Genomic DNA, 23,207 nt, shown 5'->3' with positions numbered 1-23,207 from the left:
TTCACCTGCAAGGTAAGGTGAGATCTGCCCTGAGAGGCTAAAGGAGGGACAATGGTTTTGTAAGAAGTTTTTAAAAGCTTCAGCTTCATAGATGTTTGCTGGGTTTTGAAATCATTCACTTCGTGAGTTACCCCGCTTCTTGCTTCACAAACTCTACAAACAAGGGGGCAATGTTTCTTCATTCAAGAGAATAGGATATGGCCATTCTTAAGGCACCTGGTTCTCTGCTCAATGGCCAGTACTATCCATGAACAAGGGACAGGAGAGCAGGAGAGGTCAGTTAATGGTTCAACAACCCTGCTCTCTGCTCTTTCACTAGAAATTCAACCTCCTGAAGCTACCACTAGAGGCCTACAATTCTAAGAATTTCCTTGGATATCCCTCTACAGTTTTAGAAAGAGTCCTTCAGCCCAGCCCCATCTATCTCTCAGATTAAGGCAGTGAGCAGAGGCCCGGGTCAACCAGAAGTCTGTGTGTGGGGCCATAAGGCTTTTCTATTCAGGGAGGCCAGCGAGTAATAAGACACTACTGAGTTTTGTTCAGGAAAATTTAGATTTTTTATTATGAAAGTTTTCAAATAGACATAAAAGAGTAAAACGAACTCACATATGTCCTCCCTTCAGATTCAACATCATCAACATTCTATCACTCTTGCTTCACCTGTCCCTTTCTTTCATCCTTTTTCTTTCTCCCTCCCTCTCTTCCTTCTTTGCCTTTCCTTTTTTCTTTCTTTCTTTCCCTCCCTTCCTCCCTCCTTTCTTTTGTGTAGTAGTACTTTTAAGCAAATCTTTTACATCATGTTGTTCTACCTCTAGATTTCAGAGTAACGCTACAAAATGACATTTTCTTATATAAACACAGTATCACTATCACACCTGACCATGTTAATAATAAGTCTCTAACATCGTCTAATACCTAGCTCACAGGAAAGTTTTAGAAGTCAGAAGGCTTGCAATCTCTATTGCTTCTCTAGGGAAAGACTATGCCACAGAGCGCTTTCCTAGATTATCAGGAAATTTCTCCTTACGTTCAGCTTAAATTTACATCCTATTACTGCATATTACACCCCCCATGTATCACGCTAAATAATTAATCTACCTTTTTAATGTCTACACATTTCAGATATTTGTACATAGTTAGCTTCTCTTTCCGTAGTCTGTACCTAACTGAACTATACATATTTAATTCTTTTAATCTTCCCTTACTCGTCAGTGCCCTCAGCTCCTAATCATTTTGGTGCTTTGCTTTGAACCTTGTCCAGCTGGTTTCCATAAGCCCAGCGATGAGGAGGCCAGAACCAGATGCAGTGTTCCAAGAGTAGTCGCACCCAAATCCAACCGCTCCCCATTTCTCCTCTGAATGCTCAATCCCAAACCACAAGAGCCTTGCTTTCTGTCACATTATAACAGAAACAAATGTCTTGTTATCTGCTTTTATTCCCAGTTATTTTTTGGCATTACAGCATGTGTTTCATTCTTCCCACAAAATGTCTGTGCTTCAGATCACTTTTCTCCAGATGTGATATGACAGCATTTGGGAATCAAAAGAGTACAGGCACCCAGCTCTGCCACTCTGGCTATGTGACCCTGCAAGTCCCCTAGCACTCAGAGCCACGTCGAGTCCTTCACCTAAATAACAGATAAAGACTAATTCTTCCTACTTCACTGGATTGTTGGAGGGTCAAATGAGGTGATGTAAGTGAAAAAGGTTCACTAACTTTAATGGCATGTATGTTTATATGTGTGTGTGTATATCTACATTAGTACACTAAATATACAAAAGGTGAACACCTACGTTCTCTAAAGATTTTTCTACTTGCACCAATAGCCTACTGTACCATTTAATAATCTTTGCTGTCAGGAAATTCTTTATTTCAGCTCAGTTCTTCCCACCAAAGCGATATCTTAGAAAGCCTCTTAGACATATATACCTGGAATCCACAAGCCATGAGAATTTCAGATTTATCCTTCACTTAAATGTACATCAGGTATATGGTATTTGCTTCTGTTTACTATTTACTGAGGTCTAAGAAGTATGCTAACCACTTTACCTGAATGTCCTAATTTAGACTTCATAATTTCATGAAGTAGTCGCTATTAATATCCCCAATTTACATATGAGGAAACTGGGGCTCAAGAAAGTTAATTAACTTTCTTAAGGTTAATAGCTGAGTAAGCAGTAGAACTTGGAAAACCTAACAACTCCAGAGCCCATGCTTTCAACCACGGGCATGATTTATATAATATTTCAAATAATAATTAGGAACCCCTAATTACAGATTAAATTCAACAAACCTACTATAAGCCAGACACTTAGAGGAGAAGTGAAAAGGCGTAGTTCTTTTCAGGAGGCTCACTGTTTGGTCACGGAACACGTGGCTATTAAAAAAGGAAGAAGCAAGTGGTCATCGTTATCACAGGCAGCTGTGCCAACTACCCGACGCCTAGGAGAATGCTTACTCCTATGCAAAACCTCAGATTTGTTTCTTTTAAGAAAAACTATTTGATGACTATTGCTAATCATGTTTCCTCCAATTCCCTGGCTGTCAATTATCTAATAAATCACTGAATATCATCTATTTTCCTTTCAACTGTCCATTCAAAGACCTATTATCTGAGAAGACTCTAGTTCAGAGTTTTTTCATTACCTCAGTCCTGGATTACTGTACTAGATTCAGTTCCAGCTGGACTTTTCTGCCTCCTGTTCCCACCTCTTTAGTTCTTGCCATGCATCACTGCCAGATCAACCTCCTTAAAACAAAGCTTTCCATATGAACTAGTCCCTCCTCTGAAGCTTTACTCAATTCTGCCTTTCAAGGCTCCGAACGATGTAATGCCAATCTGCTTTTCCAACCACATATCAACATAAATCCTCCTCTCCACCCAGACCATTCTCCTCCCTCCTGACTGAATATGCCTTGTACACTGCCGTCTTCGCTGGAACTATTCTCCCCTCTGTCTGACTTTTCTCTTCTTTGAATAGTATCTATTGTTCAAGGCTCAAATCAGGTCTTCCTTCTCAATGTAGCTGTACTGAACATCCATGTTCTCCTTCCTCTGTTCTCAGTAGGAGCTCAACAAATGTTTGCAGAAATTATTGCTCCATTAAACATCAATAGCATGTTTTGGCAATATCACTCACTGATACTTATGCATTGTCTTATGGCGCTACTTACATTTTTATATGTACATTTCTTGAGTTCCTATTTGAAGTAAAGTGAAAGCTTCTTAAAGGCCTGAACCATGTCTTCAAGACTTCTTTTGTATGCCATACATTGTTTCCCCATGCAAAGGCACTGGTGAATATTTGACTATTGACATATTTAAATAATATGGAATAAAATCACCTAGTCAACACCTTTAGATAATATAGTCAATTCTACAAGCCAAAAGAATAGTCATGACTTAAGATATCTGGCCTCTAAGTCCTATCCTTACTAATGCCTTAATCCGGAGTTGGGAAAAGTTATTTTTCTATGTCCTAATTTTCTCACCTATAATAGAAGAATTAAAAGTCAAATAATTTCAAAGCACCCTGAATAGATGAATGCTAACTTATTAAATGCTTTGCCATTTGTCAAGGGCTTGACAGATTATTTTCTAAGGATATAAAATTAACTACAATGTAATGGTGTTGCAAGTCATTAACTTTATCTGTCTTAATCGCTCTTTGTATATGGAGAGTTTTATTTCTAGCAAAAACAATACATAAAATACCCTCAAAATCCTCACGACTATAAATCCTGGGGAAATTATATGTAAGCAATTTTTAAGGTTCTTCTTTCACTTAGACATAAAAAGCTTTAAGAGAACGTCAATCACACCCTAACAGCAAGAAAAAACTGCGTAACTTCTTGAGCCCACCAGGGAGCTACGGTTGGGAGGTAAAAAGAGTTCAAACGGGTGACACACTCCTCAGAGGAGAGATGGGAAACGAACTGTTTCACTTTGGGCATAATACAGAAGGAAGAGCCAGTCATCATAAAAGCAGGTGAGACGAAAACAGCTGAAATTTGAAATGAATTCTTAAAGGCCAAGAGTGATAGTTTAGAAACTTTGGGAGCCCCACACATAAAAGAAGTCCCTTCCTAGTTCTTTTCCAAGGGTTTCCACTAGTTGCTCGTAAGAAAGATTAGGGGCAGGACAGGAGACCTGAGAAAGACCCTGTAGGTGGCACCAAGTCATGAAACCCACCTGCTACATGAACCGTTCTCTTATATGAAGCAAAAGCTATAAGTGCTGGGGGAGAGGAGAGATCCAAGCAAAGATGCACTGCCTCTGGTGAAAGGGTGGAAGAAAAAACTGCCCACTACTGGAGGAAGGGGAGAAAATAAGTTCAGCTCAGGATCCTGCACTGATACAAAGCAGTGATCTGCTACCACTGGGGAAGGGGCAGAATTGCTCAAAGACTCCACCCCTGAAGTCCAGGGCTGCGGGGCCTAAGACTGAGGCTGGAGTGAGAGAACTGAGAAACACCCCCTTGAACCTAAATAGCAGTTTACCACCGGGAGAGGTGAAAAAGCATGGGTCAGATTCCTTCCATTCCATAGGTATGATGGACTTGCTGAAATCTGAGCACGGAGAGGAACACTGAGAAAAATCCTTCCACAATCCAGACTCCCACTAAACACAAAGTAGCAGCAGACCACTCCTACAGTGACTGAAGTCTGGTACACTGACAGTAAATATAACAACAATAAACCCAAACCTTTTTCAACTACAGACTGGACTGTCCCAATCCCCACACTAATGGCCCGACAGAAGATGTGTGCCCATCTCTGAATTTATTTATTTCAATGTATATTTATACACAATATTTGGCATTCAATCAAGAAATATGAAACATACACATAAGTAATAAAAAAGACTGTATGTAACAAAGCAATCAACAGAAATAGGCATGACCCAGGTGTCAGAAATATCAAAGACTTTAAAATAACTTTGATTAATATAATGGACCTATATAGTGGAAAAGGTAGACGACATGCATGAAGAAATAGGGAATTTCAGTAGAGAGATGGAAACCGGAAAAAAACACTGAATTAAAAAACGTGATATCAGAGATGAAGAATTTTTTTAGCAAGTGTATCAGCACACTAGATATGGCTGAGAAAAGAATCAGTGAACTTGAAGACAGGTCAACAGAAATTGTCCAAACTGAAATACAAGTTTTTAAAAAAAGAGCAGAGCATCCAAGAGGTATGCACCAATATCGAAAGGTTGAACATGATAATTTGAGTCTCAGGAGAAAAGAGAGAGCAAGGAGTAGAATAAATATTTGAAAAGATAACGGCTGAGAATTTTTCAAAATTGATGAAAATAAACTGAAAATGCAAGAAATTGAGAAGCCCTCACAAAGATAAATACAAAGGAAAACACACCTAGACACATCAGAGTCAAACAGCCAAAAACCACAGATAAAAACCTTGAACCAAAGATAAAACCTTGAAGGTAGCTAGAGAAACTAAACAAGCCAGAAGATAATTAACAACATTAAAGTGCTGAATGGAAAGAAAAAAAAAAAAGTTAACAATCCAGATTTATCTATCCAGCAAAAATATCTTTCAAAAGACAAAGGTAAAAAAAAAAACACTTTTCAGACAAACAAAAGCTGAGAAAATTCATTGCTCTCAGACTTGTGTTATAAGAAATGTTAAAGGAAATTACTCAGAAAGGAGTATGATACCAGATAGAAATTTGGATCTACATTAAAAAATGAAGAACAGCAGAATGTACATAAATATAAAAGTTTTAGAAATCTTTTTAGGAGATAACTGACAGTCAGGGGTCAGCAAGCTACAACATGAAGGTAAATACAGTTTTATTGGAACATAACCACATCCACTCATTTATGTGTATTGTCAAGGGCTACTTTCACAAAACAATGAAAAAGTTTGCTGACCCCTGGTCTAAAGCAATAAAGTAAAAATAAAGATCATCAACAACAGAAAAAACCCAATATATTATAGAGTTTATAATATATGTAAAAGTAAAAAGTATGAAAACAGCACAAACAATAGAAGATATGGAAATATACTCTTGTAAGATTTCTACAATATACATGAGGTGGTACCGTATTATTTGAAGGTAATCTGTGATAAGTTAGACATGTATCATAAATTCTACAGAAAACAGTAAGAAAAAATTTTAAAGAGGTAACATTAACAAGCCAATAATGAGAAATAATGAGTAAGATGTAATAGAATGCTAAAAATACTCAAAATTGAAAGCTAATCAAGTGCCCATCATTCAGTAAAATGGACAAATGTAGGTATATTCACACAATGGAATACTAAACAATAATGAGAATGAATGGCCTATGAACGTGTGCAACAACATGGAAGAACCTCACTAACATAATTTTGAGCAAAAGAAGCCGAACATGAAAGAGTATATACTGTATGCTTTATTTATATAAAGCACAAAAGCAGACAAAATTAACAATCTATAATGTTAGATATGGTTACCCTTGGCAGTGGGGTGGGGCTGGGAACTAGTGACTGGAGGGGAACCTCTAGAGGGCCTCTAGTGGACTAGTAATGATTTGTTTTTTTTTTTATTTGGTTGTTGGTTGCACAGCACATGTTTGCTTTGTAAAAATTCAGATGATACATTTATGATATGTGCAAGTTTCTGTATAGATATTAAATATCAGTAAAAACTATATACACACACATATAAAACTTTTACTGATACTTATATATATATATGATATATATTTAAACTAAAGCCCTGATGAAAGACAACACACACAAAAAGGATTTTGAAAAAAAAAAAGTTGATGTTCTATAAACTTTAAAAAACCACAGTAGGGCTTCCCTGGTGGCGCAGAGGTTGGGAGTCCGCCTGCCGATCCAGGGGACGCGGGTTCGTGCCCCCGTCCGGGAGGATCCCACATGCCGCAGAGCGGCTGGGCCTATGAGCCATGGCCGCTGGGCCTGCGTGTCTGGAGCCTGTGCTCTGCGCGGGAGAGGCCACAACAGTGAGAGGCCCGCGTGCCGCAAAAAAAACAAACAAACAAACAAAAAAACCCACAGTAATCGCTGAAACAAATACATGCGTAAACAGTAAATCAAAATAGCAGAAGAATGAATTCATATCTGGGAAAAAGGTTCAAGGAAATTCCCCAAGACGAAGCACTGAGATAAAGCACTGGAAAATATGAAAGAGTAATTAGACACAATAAAATGAGAAGACATAAATCTAACAGAAGTACTAGATGGAAAAGATGTGATATTCAAAGAGATAAAGGATGAGAATTTTCCAAAACTGATGAACGTGAAAATTCAGGCTTAAAAAGAACAAGCTCTGAACAGAATAAATACAAATCACCTACACTCACCAGCCTATTTTAGTTCTACAAAAGTTCTTAGAGATAGACTAGTCTGTCTCCTTTGTTTTAAATATAAGAAAGCTGAGGCCTAAAAAGATTAAGTGATTTGCCTGGATCAAAAAACTGACTGTTAGCAGAGACGGAAATAATGTTAATATGTTATATTTTAAGAGTTACGAATAAGAAGAGCAAAATATAGTTTCTGACTTCAACTTTCCTACTGGTATGATTATGTAACACAGCAAGATGAACATGAACAGCAATATTCCTGTTCAAAGAGAGAATTTTAACTCAAGTTGAAACTATGAAGGCACTACTGATTCAAGTGCCATGTAATAAGTGTTTAACAAGTGACATTTAATAAATGATTAGGCCAGGCTACAGCTGCCCACACATACCTTAAAGAAATAGTTTCAAGACAAGTCTTCTATTTCAATTTAATTACAAGACCATTACAATCATTTCAAGCCACAAAGCTTATATTGATCATATTCCTCTATTTAAATGTTTCAATATTTTAGAGTGCTTTTTGAATTATAATTTTTCTATTATTTACATCATGATATGAGGTAAATTACTTTCTTTTGAAATAGAACTAATTAAACCTCTAAATGTTCATTGTAAGTCTGATACAAATTTCTAACTGATCAGAGAGGCATAAAATGTACCGAAGACCTTTTAACGTACTGAAGCATTCTTTTCTTATGTCGTACAATGAATCATTTCTGATGATGGATCAGTAGCTTGTATTAATTCAAGTATTTAAGAAGAAAAGACCTAGTCAGTATAGGAAAATGTGAGTTTAGCCCTTATTCAAATTTTATAATTTTGAATTATCAAAGAAAAAAATTATATTATTTTAATGCTCATGGATCTTAAAACTGTAAATAAAATAATTCTATGACCACTTTTGATGACTTTTAAGACAATATTTTCCAGAAATATAAAAAACTAAGTGTCAAAATGAAGTCATTTGTATGTTCCAGGTTGAAACATTTTCAGAAATTTCTAACACGTTTTCTTACAAGTAAAACAACTTTATTATTACATAAAGAATTAGGCCTAGAAATATATAAGGCACAGATATTTCTTTAATATTTTGATTAAAATGAAAAAAACAAAGCAGTTGGTATTCAAATACTAGACTCAAGAGAAAACTAACTTGTTTATGGATGAGTCTTAAACTTTTTAGAGAATCTTGATCAGTTACAGCTGCTTATGAAAGTTAAGAATAATATCTTTAGTTTTCAATAAATATTAACTATTCATACTCATAAATCTGGTGACTCTAAAAGGGGAAGAATTCTTAATATTAGCAAATGTGGTTAGTAAAAATGGAAAATGAAACTAAAATAAGAAAGAACAGGCCATGAAAATGCTTCTACAAATATTTACTGCACAAATAACTCACACAAATGTATAAAGAAACCATTAAGACATTTATTTACATAAGTGAACAAAGTATGTGAAAAAGCCACACAAAGGCAAATCAGAGCAACTCTGAACCCGTATAAGTTACTAAATGAGCAACGACATATAAATCCCCCACCCAAAGCTGTCGACTTTTAGTGAACTGACATACTCAAATGATGACACTGTAAAATGTTACAACTCTTTGGGAAAGCAATAAGGCAAACTCATTAAGGAAAATTAAATTGTTCATATTATTCCATCTAATAATCTCACTCCCAGGAACTTACCCTAATAAAATTGAAAATAACCTAAGTATTCAGCAATAGAGAAATGATTTAAACAAACTGAAGTAATATGATTAAAATAATCATTGTCAAAACTAAATACAAATAGTAAAAGAATATGAAATTTAAAAAATAGTCAATAAAAAAGTATAGGTGTCTTCAGACTGTACTTATGTGAACAAAAGGGAAAAGAATAATACGAAATTAAAGTTCTGAAGTCACTGTATCAGGATGGTGAGGATTTGGTAATTTTTCCATTTGGCAACATTTTCTTCAATGTTTTCGATAAAAGAAAAAGATTGGTTACCATTTTAAAAAGTCACTTGTCTTTTCAAAAAAGTTATACTCTTCTCCATTAGTAAATTATACATTTTAAATTTTAAGTTGAGAAATAGAGCAGAGAGGCCCTAGTTGTTTTATATTCCTCTATTTGGACCTTAGCTGGCAGTGTATGAAGACATACTGTAACCTGTACCACTCCAACAGAAAGAGGCAGCCACTGCCACCTTTGGTTACACAAACTGCAGGGCACTGGATATGAATATGTAAAACTGTAAAAGCTTCAATTTACAACTTTGTGTGTTTGGTGTTTTATTTAAGGCATTATGATAATTAACTCTTCCTTATAGTTTTCTGTGTCATACTAAGAATGTTTTAATATTTCCACTTCCACTTGAAAAATGTTGCCAATACGCTGAAAGTGTTCTATTGAAGCATATAACTTTTTATATTGAGTTTATATTAGGTTAACCACAAATAAGATCACGTTTGTTTACATATTTAAAATTTATAAGTTAGAGGTTGCAAAGCAACCACCTTTAAAAGAAAGACAATCCATAAAAATGTAAAGACTTATACGATGAAAAATTTAACAAGTCTTCCTTTTGGAACTATTTATTTGGATAAACGCAGGGGGATTTGAACATTTCTACAGATGCTGCATTATATATTGCTTTCCTATAACAAAAATATGACGTACTCATTACATATGAAATTTACTATATCAGAATGACTGTTTTCAAAACTATGGTAGAGAGGGACAGGGAACTTTCAGTAGGCTACCTGAATGAAAACGTTTGAGAATAACTGTTTTTAAACATTTAGAGCAGAAGGGATTAACTGGAAACGCAGGGCAGCAATCTCAGCATCTATAAACATCACTTGAAAGAGCAAATTGAAAGCAAAGTATCATGGGGATTAATACCCTATAAAGATGTATGAACAAGTACTAAAGAATAAAGAAAAGAAGTTTTTCATTGAAGGCATTCTTTAGCTTAATTTTTTTTAATTAGGTTATTTAGTAAATTGGTACAGGGTGGTCGACTACTGATTAAATTACCAGGAAACTATCTCATAGCTGCCAAAACATAAGCCATAGGAGCTGTTCTGTGCTAATGGGAGAGTAGAGGTGAATTTAATTAAACATTTAGTCTTCTATTTACATTCCATTAGTGGTAGCAGCAATAATTTGGTTCTTCTACAAATATTTACGATAGAAGTTTATTAGCTTCTAAGATCTAAACAAACACAGCTATTACCAAGATAAGTGCAGCCTTATCAAAGAAATGTTCTTAATAATCATAAACTCTCCAAAACATGAGTTAAATAATGGCTTTTTCAAACATAGTTAAGGAATTTCAATAACCAGAGTCACGAGGAAGCCAAAATAAAGTCAAAGAAACTAATATACATTCACTTTGTCACACCAAAGAAACATTTAGCTCATATTTTTTTTTCCTCTGATTAGAAAATGTGGTCAACTTTTTCACAGGAAAAGACTTTGATGAGAGATCAAAATCAGAAAGTTGATTTTCCTGAATCCAATCTAACAACATAATAACATCCTAGAAGAACATTCTATAGTACAGAAAGAACTGAACAACTGCAAGGCTATTTATAATGTACAGCAGATAAATTGTGCACCGCAGAAACCATAAATGATGGACATTTTTCCTCATGCAAAAAAAAAAAAGAATCATTTGTCTTGGCACACACACAGCTTGTCATTCTGCACACAGGATGCAAATGTCAACCAGGAAATGAAGACAATCCCAAGCCAAACTTAAAATGTCTTAATCACATCATCTTCTCCCTTTATCTCATTTAGAGTTATGTACTCACAGCTCAAAACTTGCTCATTAGACTCCTCAGGTTTTGATTTTTTAAGTGCCGTCTCTGCTGGAAGAAGGGATGAGCACTGCTCAAGAGACTGTGCAATGTCATCAATTGTCCATTTGTCTTCGGGAAGGGCGTGCTCCTCCAGTGTAAAGGGTCCCTGTTTGGTGCGGGTCAGCTCTAGCACATTGGCACAGGAAGACAGTTCTACGGCAACAAAAGGTGAAAGGAAAACAAAAGATAAATGATTCAGCATTTCATTCAAATACTGAAGCAACATAAATGATCCAGTAATTCAGTATTTCATCGGCTATAATTTTGCAAATGACAGAACTCGATTCAGACCTCTCAAAACCACCTCAAATGTAAAACTGCAATTATCCAATATAATAGCCAAGAGCCTTGAGATTAAGAAATGACTAAGGAGCAAAATAACATTTAATAACTGACCTAATAAACTGCTTTAAAGTCTACAAGGAAGTTGCACACTCTTCTTATTTAACCCATGAAACAACCCCATGAGGTAACTATTCGTCTCACTTTGCGGATGAGGTAATGTGACCTGTCCAGTGTCACAACTGCCAGAAAATGGCAGGGCCAGAACTGCAACTTCCTGGCTGTTTCTAAGACTATGGCTTCCAGTTTTCAAAAAAAATTTGACTTGCAGCAATAAAAATAACTTTTAGAAGGCTTAATCTTTTCTTCTTATCCTTACTTTGAGTTAAAATATTTTATACTTGAAAAAAATGTTGGTCCTGAGATTCATTATTCACATCTTCATTTTCTCCTCTCTCCCATTACAAGCATTTCACTGCAACTCCTTACGCTGATAACTGTCTTCCACAAACCTGTAACGCTTCGAAGGTGGAAGGGCAGCAAGAATCCAGTTCCTAAGGCCAGTACTCAGAGACATGGAAAACGGAAAATTCCTTCTTCCCATCAAAAAGGAATATTATTCTCTAAATGATAATTCATAATTCATCTTTATGCTTACCTTTGCCAATGTCACTGACCAAGCTTCTGATATAAAAACCTCCTCCACATTCAACATCTGGAATGTTAACAGTGACATGGTAAATTGCTAACCGCCTATGAAATCCACTTTACATAGAAATGATGCCCCTAAACAAATGTAAAAATGCACTATGCAAACAATCGAGTGATAAAACATTTATGCGCTAAAATATAAATTATTCATCCAGTAGCATATGTGTTTGTGAGACTGCAAAGTCAGAGTGTGGAGAAAGCAAACAGCAGAAACTCTTGAACACATTTTAAATTACATGGCAAGTCATACCACTTTAATACTTCAGCCTTGTTCATTTAATAGATTTTAAATAGTTAGAAATCTCAGCTTTGCTATTATGAGCTGCAGATTTAAAAAACTATTTTCAGATTTGTACATCTTTTTCATTTAATAGGCTTTAAATGGTTAGACATCTCAGCCTTGCTATCATGAGCTGTAGATTTTTAAAGTATTTTCAGATTTGTACACTCAAAAAACACAACAAACAAAACAACCCTTTTCAGTGACAGGAATTATGTTTGGGGTGATATACTACATGGAGAACTCAGCATATTTAAATGTTCTCTTGGAAATATTCCTGAAAAAATCATGAAATAACTTAAAATTACACAATGTACCAGAACTGAATGCATAACTAAACATCTTCTTAACGCAGTATAATACAAGTTTATTGGTTAAGAGCAGGGCTCTGGATTATTTTTATTCATCCAGAAGACATCCTGAAAAGAACTGTATTTTCACACAAAAGGACTACTTTCTGTTTCTAGCTTAGCATACAAATAAAGCTATTTGAGGGAATTTCTACATTCTTGCACTGTATTTGACTTTGGTGAAAAGAGTCAAATTTGGACTACTACAAATTCCAGTGAATAAATGCAACTGGAAAAATTTGAGTTTTTCTTACTTTCATAGATAATATCTATTGTGCCAACACAGAGGCCGCATTTTCATGGAATGGAGTGAAACATTTTTTAGTATGTTTGTTTCATTGTTTGCCTAATATTTTAGAATCAGGAAACTTAAGGAGTGACTTTTTAAGAAAATTGTACAAAACCCACAATCTACAGGAACTTAATATACACTAAATAATAATGTCAATGGGAAAAAAAGCAATGAAGTTCAGGAAAAAAGGTTTTGGGAAATTATGTCTACAAGGAATCCCATTCAGTATGCACCATGAAATTGGGAGCAGGGTCAATTTCAGGGAGCCTGAGGATTAATAAGAACTACAGCTTTTGATTCTCCACAGCTCTTATACGTTCAGGGCTTTAGCTAGGAGATCATAAAATTTCCAAACAATAGAAAAAAACTTTTTCGGTTTTAAATTTATTTCAAATATGGATTATAGATAAATTCAAATCGATAACTTGAGTTAAAATTTACCACATGTCTAGGAATACACTTCTGCCTTACCCATTACTCCTATATTTTCATGATCTTTAGCAGTGATTTATTGGTGACAAAGCAAGGGGGGGGGGTCACTCCACTCTTAGAATTTCTTGTCCAAAAACTGAAAATGCATCGTTTTAAAAGGACAAATTAATGTCAATAAAAAACTGAGTGTGAACTATCAGGTACTAGCCAAAATGGGGAACAAGTATCCATAAGATAATAAAATACAAAAATTTGAAAACATGTACTCCTTACCTATTCTCCCCCATAGAGATCTAAAGTATGTTACTTCCAACTTTATAGTAAGATAATATAATATATGAAAAACTCAGACTATTTAGGACATTTCTGAACCTCCATATAGCTACAGGTATTCTCATTATTTGTGCTGTCAAAAAGGTATTAACAAATTCTAACCTTCTTTAAACTCAAATTTTTAAAAATCTCCAATATCCTAGGGATCCATTAACATTACACAAAAGTAGCCAAATATAAAATAAAGGCACATGTAAATACAAATGTTTTCAAATTTCTCCATCTTACCTAATGTGAAAAATGGTGGCTGGAATTTTTGAAGGGAAAGACTGTACACGGTAACTGGCCTGGCAGGTTTTGCTTCTACTACTTCACCTCTCTTCATCAAAGTTGAAAGTCTCTGTCCATCTTTCTTTAATGCAGAATAGCTTGCAAGGTACAAGAGGGAGACAGGAAGAGAAGGAGGGAGGAAGAATAGAGAGAGATTGAGAAAGAAAGAGAGAATAATTCCAGATTACAGCATGGAAAGAAAGGATGATTCGCAGCCCTTTAAACTGAAAATCCTTCTAAGAATGAACTAATTTTTTCTTCTAATCTACTTCACAATGGTGTCACATATAGAGTTCCTAAATATCTTTGAGGCTAATACAGCTCATTCTGGCACTCAGTGAGCAATGTTGTCAATATTTCTCTTTAACCATCTTCCTGGAGATGGTCTATTCATGTCTTCACTAGTCCTCATTCTGGGTTAAGGGTCTGCAGTCACAATGATCTCAGCTATATTTCCTTGAAACAATATATTTCCATTATAATAATATTCATTTTCACATATAAGTTACCAAGATGTTTCCAAAGAGCAAATAAACAAATAACAGATCTTATCTTTGTGTGATTAAATTTTACTAGACCACAAAATCCTTGGAACAGTCACAGAGAAGAAAATTCTAAAATGATTCTTATAAATGTTTACTATATCTTAACAATAATGATCCAAAATAATGTTTATTCAGATCCTGCTACAATTTTTAAGTCTTCACATTTGAGGCAAAATTATGAAGAAACATTTCTCCATAGATATTTCAGTGTTCTTGAAAAAACTTAAGATGTTTTAAAAACACAAAATATATTCTAAATTCTAAAAGAACTGTTAGTAACATATCCTGACACATCCTATAAGCCATTAAAACAAAAAGAAGCAATTTGCTTGAAATGGTAACATACACAAAAATATGGCTAAATGGTAAATCAGTATCATTATACTTTTAATAAGTTATAATTCTCATCTGTTTCATTTATTGCCGAGAATTGTGAAGTATAAGATTCTGGGTCGAAAAGGAATGGGCCCAACACCTGACAGGAAGTGCCAACTGGACTCTGAATCACAGCTCTGATGCCTGTACCAGACTGGACTGGTCCCTTCACAGCAATTCTGGGAAAAGTGACATCTCTGCTCTCCAGAACTGCCCTGATGTCTACAGATGGAATCAGAAGAACCAATAAATCCTGGAAGAGCACAGATGTCAGGCTGTGGCAATATCCAGAGACAGAGGAGACTACATCCCACTACCTCTTAGAGGCTGTCAGAAGCTCTGCATCCTGTCTGGATCAGGTTCACCTTACTTGATCAAACCTGCCTCACCATATAGTAAAAGGAAGCCCCTCCTCTTTTCTTTTTTCATTAAAGTGATGTTAGCCACTGGAAAATAAAATTAGACATTTATTCAAATTCATTAATTGGACTTACAGAGGAGGTACTTGCATTATATTCCCAGTAAATTTCTGTAGAATGCCTTCAATATCTTCCTGTGTTATTTTATCTGCCAAAAATGAACCAAAAAAGTGACACTAAAACAACCACAGAAGTACATGTGCTATTTTTACAGCACTGACAACTCTGAAAATTAAAAAAAAAATTCCAACAAAGCATTTATTACAATGTACATTTTGCAGGTCAAATTCTACCTTGTTGAGATGGATAAAATACATGCTAATGAGATAAACGGGGGAAAGTCTTATATCGTCCAATATTAAGACTAAATTTAATTTCCTTTGCTTCATTTTTTTCTCCATTAAAAATGATCCAATCATCTTATATGCATTTACTACATACTTACTATGGCCTTCAGAAGACCTGAGAAAAATGTTGCATAAAGCTATCGGAATGGTCCTGCAGTGATCAGAAAGTAAGTAGAAAAATACCTGTAAAGTTCATTTCTAAGGTTTTCCAGGCATCAAATATTATAAATAACTGAATAAATTATTGAAGATTATCAAGTACTAACAACATTTAAAATTTTACCTGATAGATTTCAAAACGGTTGTATGGTATGGTATACATTTTCCACACTCACATTAACTTTGTCCCTAAGTAAAGTTGTATTTATGTCTCCTTCACTGCTCTTGGAATTGCAGTCAGGAGTCTGACTTTTGCCTCAAAAATAAGCCAGTGCAAAAAGAGAATATACATAGCAAAGATTTTATCTTAGTCAGATAAAGCTTTTCAGCTTGTATTTGATACTCTTTCAAACAAAATGATGCAATATTAAAGTACTGTTCTATAATTTTAACAACTGAAAACTATAACACACTGAAATTCAATATTTGGGATCTTCACATATAGATAGATGACTATCCATATTTCATATTCACTAATAAACTAAGTTACAGAAATATTCTATAACTTGTTTAGGTTATAGCAATGGAAAGAAATTACAGTCTTCTTTTTCATTTTGTAGGAAATTTATTTAAACTTTTTATTCTGGTGCATACATGTCAAAGGATTTGATTTTATTTGAACAATATTAAACAAAAACTAACTAATGTGCTTTGAATTACTGTTCGAACACCAGAATAAAAATTAAAAGACAGCATGGAACATGTCCAGATTTCAATATCAATGCAGCAAGAGAGTCTTAACCTCAGTGTGACCTTGATCCTTACAAGCTAAACATGAACAAAAGACCAGAATCTACTAGACTCAGAGGAGAGCTACGGAACTCAAAAGAATTTCTCTAACACCTAGCTCCAAAAAGGCAGATCTGAAAAGCCTATTCTGTTCAAACTGCTTTTCAAACAGATGTATCTCATGATATGAATGGATTTTTCCATGAAAATTTTTTACTCTACTGAAACATTAAAACATAATTACTGGTGGCACCTTAGTTATGCAAAACTTCCAAATCTGGACAGCCAACATTACCACCATGCTGACAATTGCTGAAAGAAATGCCACTGTTGATAAAACTGCTATAGTTCACAATCTAGTCTGCCACACATTTTAAAAATAAGACCAAACAGCTTTCTACTTCCGCCAAATTGGTCTCTTTACTGACATTCCTGCCAATGCGTGCTCCTTTGTCCTGCTTCAGTGGCTCTCTTTTACTGATATTCCCTCACACAAGGTGACAAGATGTACTCTTTCTCATTCTACTTCTGCCATGCATCCTAGGCAGTTATGGTTTTCCTGTTCATTCTGAAATTAATCATTCACAATTTTTAACTGTTACCTACTATATATATGTAGGTATTACCTCACCAATGGAATTCTTATCTCCTTAAAGGCAAAGACAGCTTTTCCTCTTACATAATGCACACAATTAAGATGGTACTAAAGACATTCTTGCTGAATTTAATTTGCTGATGAATAACAGAATCTCAAGGTTAAAAGGGCATTTCAAAGTCACCAAGGAATCATTCACTTGATGTTCAAACCACCAGACAGAAAGCCTGTGCAGCAAGTTATTTTACAATAAAAGCAAATATAATATTTTAGATATTTTTAACATGTAGTGAAGCATGCTGGCTATATCTGAAACATGATACTAGTCTGATCCAAATAATAATAATTGTCCCTGTAAGAATAAAGACTCTACCTCCAAAGGATTTAAAAAGAAATCAAGAATAAAATCTCTAAAGCAAGTATATCCAATAACTGGCCAAAAGAAGGACCTTTGGTAGAAGATGATAGGTACGACGGAAGTACCATAGAACTTGAGTCATTATTCTTTGTTTAGCAAATTAATAAATCATCAATGTGATAGTATTCATTTGAAATTAATTTTTTTAAAAGTCACTCCCATAAAATTAATATATACAAGACCATGTTACATGTTATTATTTGCTTAAAATTTATTGGCTCTTCCAGTGAACTTCCAACATGAAAGCTGGTACTTAACTGAACTATGGAGTTTAAAAGCAGGATGATGGATTTAAAAACAATATTCAGGGACTCCCCTGGCAGTCCAGTGGTTGAGACTTTGCCTCCCAATGCAGGGGGTGTGGGTTCGATCCCTGGTCGGGGAACTGAGATCCCACATGCCTCATGACCAAAAAACCAGAACATAAACAACAGAAGCGATACTGTAAACAAATTCAATAAAGACTTAAAAAAAAAAAAAAATTCACCCAGGATAGAGTTAAATGGTTACTGGACAAGCCTTGTCACCAAAAGCAGCTGTTAAACTGGAAAAAATACAGCAAACAATTGTTTTCAAACATTAGACAACACATAGCAAGGACTATCATCCCTGAGAGAAGGGAAAAAAACAAGGTAAGGCCCACAATCACTTGCTTTTGCTTGGGGGTGCTTTCTGAACTGTACTACAGGGAGGGGAATAACAAACAAGGCTCTGAGCAAAGATCAGAATTTGGGGAAGCGGCAGCAGCTGGAATTTGAGAGCATTACACAGAGAAAGTGATGTCTATAGGGGTCCACTTGAAACTGGCTAAATTCCAAGCTGTGCATATATATAGTGAGTCTTAACAAAGTTAAAAAAAGAGCTACTACCAAACCTCTTACAAGGCTGGAAGATGTCCAAATTCCAACCCCTCAGAATGAAGAAACTTTGCTGAATACCCCAGCACTCGATAGACACCCAAGAAAAGCCATGCCTTTGGAGTAGGGCTAATGCAGACCTGAAAAAAAAGTCTACTTTAGACCCATCCTAACAAGGAATCTATACAAAAGCGACTAGAATTAATAAGTGAGTTTAGCAAGGCTGAAAGGCATAAGATTAATACACAAAAGTCATCTCCATCTATGTATATCTAGCAATGAACTATCAGAAATTGATATTTTAAAAATCCAATTTATAATAGCGTTAAAAAAACGAAGTACTTAGAGATTTCATATACAAAAGAAGCGAAAGATCTGTACATTGAAATCTATAAAAATATGGCTTTATTTTTGCAGCTTTCTCTAAGTTTGATATTATTTCAAAATAAAAAGAAAAATCTTAAAGGAATACAATGAACAACTTTATACCAATAACTTGGAAATTTGAGATGCAATGGACAAATTCCTAGGGGAAAAATTATCTAGAATGACACAAGAAATAAAAAATATTAAGTTTGATAGCTAGTAAAGGAATCTAATCCATGATTAAAAGGCTTCCTAATAAAGAAAACTCCAGAATCAGATGTCTACCAGTAAATTCTACCAAACAGTAGAAAAAGAAATAATGCCAATCTCACTTAAATTCTTCCAGAGAATAAAAAAAAGAGAGAGAGAATAATCCCCATCCCATTTTATGAGGTTGGTATAAGCTTGATATCAAAACCAGTCAAGGACATTAAGAGAAAGGAAAAATACAGGGTAACCTAACTCACAGACAAAAATGCAAAAATTCTAAACTAAATATTAGCAAACTAAATCCAACAATTTATGTAAAGGATAGCATGTTATGATCGGGTTGGGATTATTCTGGAAATGTAAAGTTAGTTTAATATTTGACTAAGGAGGAAAATCAACAGATACAAAAAAAATCTGATAAAATTCAATGGCTGCTCATGATTAAAAAAACAAACAAATGGCAAATTAGGAATAGAAAACAATTTCCTTACTTTGATAAGAAAGCTATAAAAAAACCTATAAAAGAAAATCTATAAAAGTAAGGTAGCAGGGCCTCCCTGGGGCGCAGTGGTTAAGAATCCACCTGCCAATGCAGGGGACACGGGTTCAAGCCCTGGACCGGGAAGATACCACAAGCTGCAGAGCAACTAAGCCCATGCGCCACAACTATTGAGCCTGCGCTCTAGAGCCCGTGAGCCACAGCTACTGAGCCCGCGTCCCACAACTACTGAAGCCCAAGCACCTAGAGCCCGTGATCCACAATAAGAGAAGCCACTGCAATGAGGAGCCCACGCACCACAACAAGAGCAGCCCCCGCTCATCACAACTAGAGAAAGCCTGCGCGCAGCAACGAAGACCCAACGCAGCCAAAAATAAATAAATAAATAGAAAAGGTAGGAAAACTTGCTCTTTCAGATAACAAGACTTATTCTAATACCATAGCAATTAAGATAGTTTGGTATTAGCACAAAGACTGATTTTTAATAAATGGTGAAAAACACTGTTTAGAAATAACAGAAGGTGTCAGGATACAGAAAAGAAAGGGCCCTATTAATATGGTTTGAACGTTGCGTCTACTGAGCTACAGACTCATTTTCTATGGCTAAAAATATTATTTGTCTAGATAGGATAAAATGACCTAAGATCATTCACTTGCCATTTACTGCATACTGCCTTACTTGAACCAGATGTCAGTTGTTCTCAACAGGTTAGTTAAGAACCGTACTTTTGATTGTAATCATGATTGGGTAGGGTGGCGACATCAGCAGCACTTAATAGGCGAGGACCAGGGATGCTGGATTTCCTGCAATGTGCAGTGGTACAGCACAGTGAAGAACTGTCCTATGCCCTTCATGACTTCTGGAGGTCTGCCAGATGTTCATGTGGGTGAAAGTCTGTTTATAATTACCTTAGGCTAGAACATAACTCCACTTCCCATTTAAACGCAGAATTTTTTGTACAGTCTTACATATACTGAACTTTCCAGTGCTGAGTCATCAATACCACATTCCTGCCAGTCCGCATTTGACTTGTAGCATTCACAGTGATTTATGTATAAGTATCTGTTATATATAACATATATATGACTACTTCATGAAGACTTTCCATGTAGTAATATCTGTGTATTTACATAATGATATGTCTATTTTACTATAAATTACCTTTATTTCTTCTTTATAGTCCACTTACTGTATTAACATTGATTTTTTTTTAACGTGTAGGTAGTGGAGAATACCTCTGACTTTTATTTCAGGGTAATAAAGAAGCCATTAGAAAATATAAGTTATAGGTCTTAGTATTAGTTCACAGAGGGTTGAGAACATAGGTCCTAGTCCTCTATATGACAGAAGTTCCTTAAGGAAACAGGGTAGGTCTTATATTTATCTTCCCCCTGGTACCCTGCTGTACAGCTTAAACAGATGACAAACATTTACTGATTTACAGAAATCATACAGAAAAACCATGTCAATCAGCAAAATTCTCTGAGCTCTCATTTTCTGGGCCTACAAATACTATTCAATAAACTATAGGGAGCTCTCCCTTTCAGGGCCTAAAGAAAGTTGCTTTTCAAGATTATAATGAGACGATTTTAACAAACTAATATGCTTTCTTTAAGGTAAGTAAATAAGGTTATAAATGATACAATACAAAGTAGAGTTTGTAAGAATTCCAAAATGCTTAAGGGCAGGAAGGAAGAGTATGTTTAAGTAGTTTCATCACCCTGGTTCTCTTTTAATATCACCTACTCAACGAACTGCACCATCATGTAACCAGTTTTACAATCCAGAAACCTACGTCACGGTTAACAACCTCCTCTCTGTCATTACCCCATCCAACCAAGTCTCACCAATTTCACTTCCTCACCATTCTTCTAATTATATGTGTACTGACATATACTGTAGGATACTCTGGAAATCGCTGACATCCTCCTAGGCCACCTGAATCTTAAAAGCATTCTGGCTGAAGATTGCAGTTGGGTTTCCATTAAGTGAGCATCTGCTATTATTCCATAATAATAATAATTTCAAGGCTAATTCAACATCTATTTTTTAAAAGATTCGAAATAAATCAGTGATTTTTCTTTTCATTTTGGTGCTTGATTAATCATGCAAGATACTAAGCCACATATAAATGTTAACAGGACAAGTGAAGCTATTATGAACAAGAAGGTTGGTCTCACTACTAGGGTAATATGTAATATATATTAAGACCACTCAATGCAAAAACATAGGGAAGCAGATGCTAGACTGTCTATAGGTACATTAAAAAAAGATAACATTAAGCCCAGGCAGAAAAGAAACCCAGGAAGCTTACAAATAATTCACAATTGATGACACAATAATGTGGGTGAACTGACTGTACAAAAACCACAACTGCTGCATTATAAATAGCATAAACACTATGAGAATTGCTAGGAAACCATTTCATTTATCTATCCTTTCTTAAAGTAGTGCAAGGAGGAATGGTAGAAAAATTAAGGTGGGCCCCAATGAGTTCTGCTTTATTGCTAGAGAAACAGTTTTCCTTTTGTCTTATCTTTTTACATACTCCAAAAGCATAGAAATATGGTCAATTTTAAAGTACTAAACCTAGTACATTTATTTCAACAGCTAAGACATAATTATAAAAACAAAAACAAAACAACAACAATGGCAAGATGCAGGTAAAATCTAGCAAGAGAGTTTCTCTGCTTTGTTTCACATTCATTAGGAAAAATGTCCTAAATCCTAGCTATAAATGGTTTTTGGCAAGGGAGTTATTTGGAAGAATTTTGCACATTAAAGAAAAACTGATTATAGGAAAAGAGGTAATTATTATAAATCTTTATTAACAGACATACCAAATAAGCAAATATGTTTTTCCAACCTTCTTAACCCAAAGAAATGTACTGACAATTAAAATCACTGGGAATATGAGATTTATTTTAAATTCTGAATTCAGAGAAACTTTCTCTAAATATTAAAAACAAGGACTACCTAAGATGAACTTCATACCGTAAGGTTTTTCTTCTGTTACTTTCCCTGTAGAATCTAGCGTGTCAGTAGCTTTCCCCAGTTCGCCAGTGGCAATATACCTCTAGAGGAAGAGAAACAAGGGAGACAAATAGGCCATAAGGTAAAGAAGAACTGTTACGCATGTCTTAAAGTTTATACAGAACCTTACTAATACTACCTGATACAAAATAAAGGCAAAAATCAATAGACTGTAATTGCTTTGTTAGTTTTTCTATAAATTTATTTATTTATCTATTTATTTTTCGCTGCATTGGGTCTTCGTACGTGCTTTTTTCTCTAGTTGCAGTGAGTGGGCTTCTCATTGTGGTGGATTCTTTGGTTGGGAGCACGGGCTCTAGGTAGGCGGGCTTCAGTAGTTGTGGCACACGGGCTCAGTAGTTGTGGCTCGCGGGCTCTAGAGCGCAGGATCAGTAGTTGTGGTGCACAGGCTTAGCTGCTCTGCAGCATGTGGGATCTTCCCGGACCAAGGCTCAAACCCGTGTCTCCTGCGTTGGCAGGCGGGTTAACCACTGCGCCACCAGGGA

At 35.3% G+C, this 23,207-nt stretch overlaps 1 protein-coding gene across 2 annotated transcripts in view; it reads right to left on the bottom strand.

The window, feature by feature from the left end:
• Nucleotides 1–23,207, bottom strand: part of TRUB1 (TruB pseudouridine synthase family member 1) — a 68,634-nt gene that overhangs the window by 29,532 nt on the left and 15,895 nt on the right. Inside the window, exons 4-8 of one of the 2 annotated variants that reach the window (XM_022568677.2) lie at nt 22,663–22,744; nt 15,563–15,635; nt 14,107–14,246; nt 12,139–12,195; nt 11,151–11,351 (exon numbers count right to left, since the gene is read on the bottom strand). In XM_022568677.2, the coding sequence (XP_022424385.1) occupies nt 11,151–11,351; nt 12,139–12,195; nt 14,107–14,246; nt 15,563–15,635; nt 22,663–22,744 (553 nt within the window). Of the gene's footprint in view, nt 1–8,750; nt 11,352–12,138; nt 12,196–14,106; nt 14,247–15,562; nt 15,636–22,662; nt 22,745–23,207 lie in introns of those variants that run through there. The other variant, XM_022568676.2, reaches the window with a different exon arrangement.

This window comes from Delphinapterus leucas, chromosome 16 (assembly GCF_059928025.1).
Source record: "Delphinapterus leucas isolate spDelLeu-1000000601 "Yukka" chromosome 16, BTC_Dleu_Yukka2, whole genome shotgun sequence".
NCBI classification, from domain to species: Eukaryota; Metazoa; Chordata; class Mammalia; order Artiodactyla; family Monodontidae; genus Delphinapterus; species Delphinapterus leucas.
This window is presented reverse-complemented; position numbering and strand designations above follow the sequence as displayed.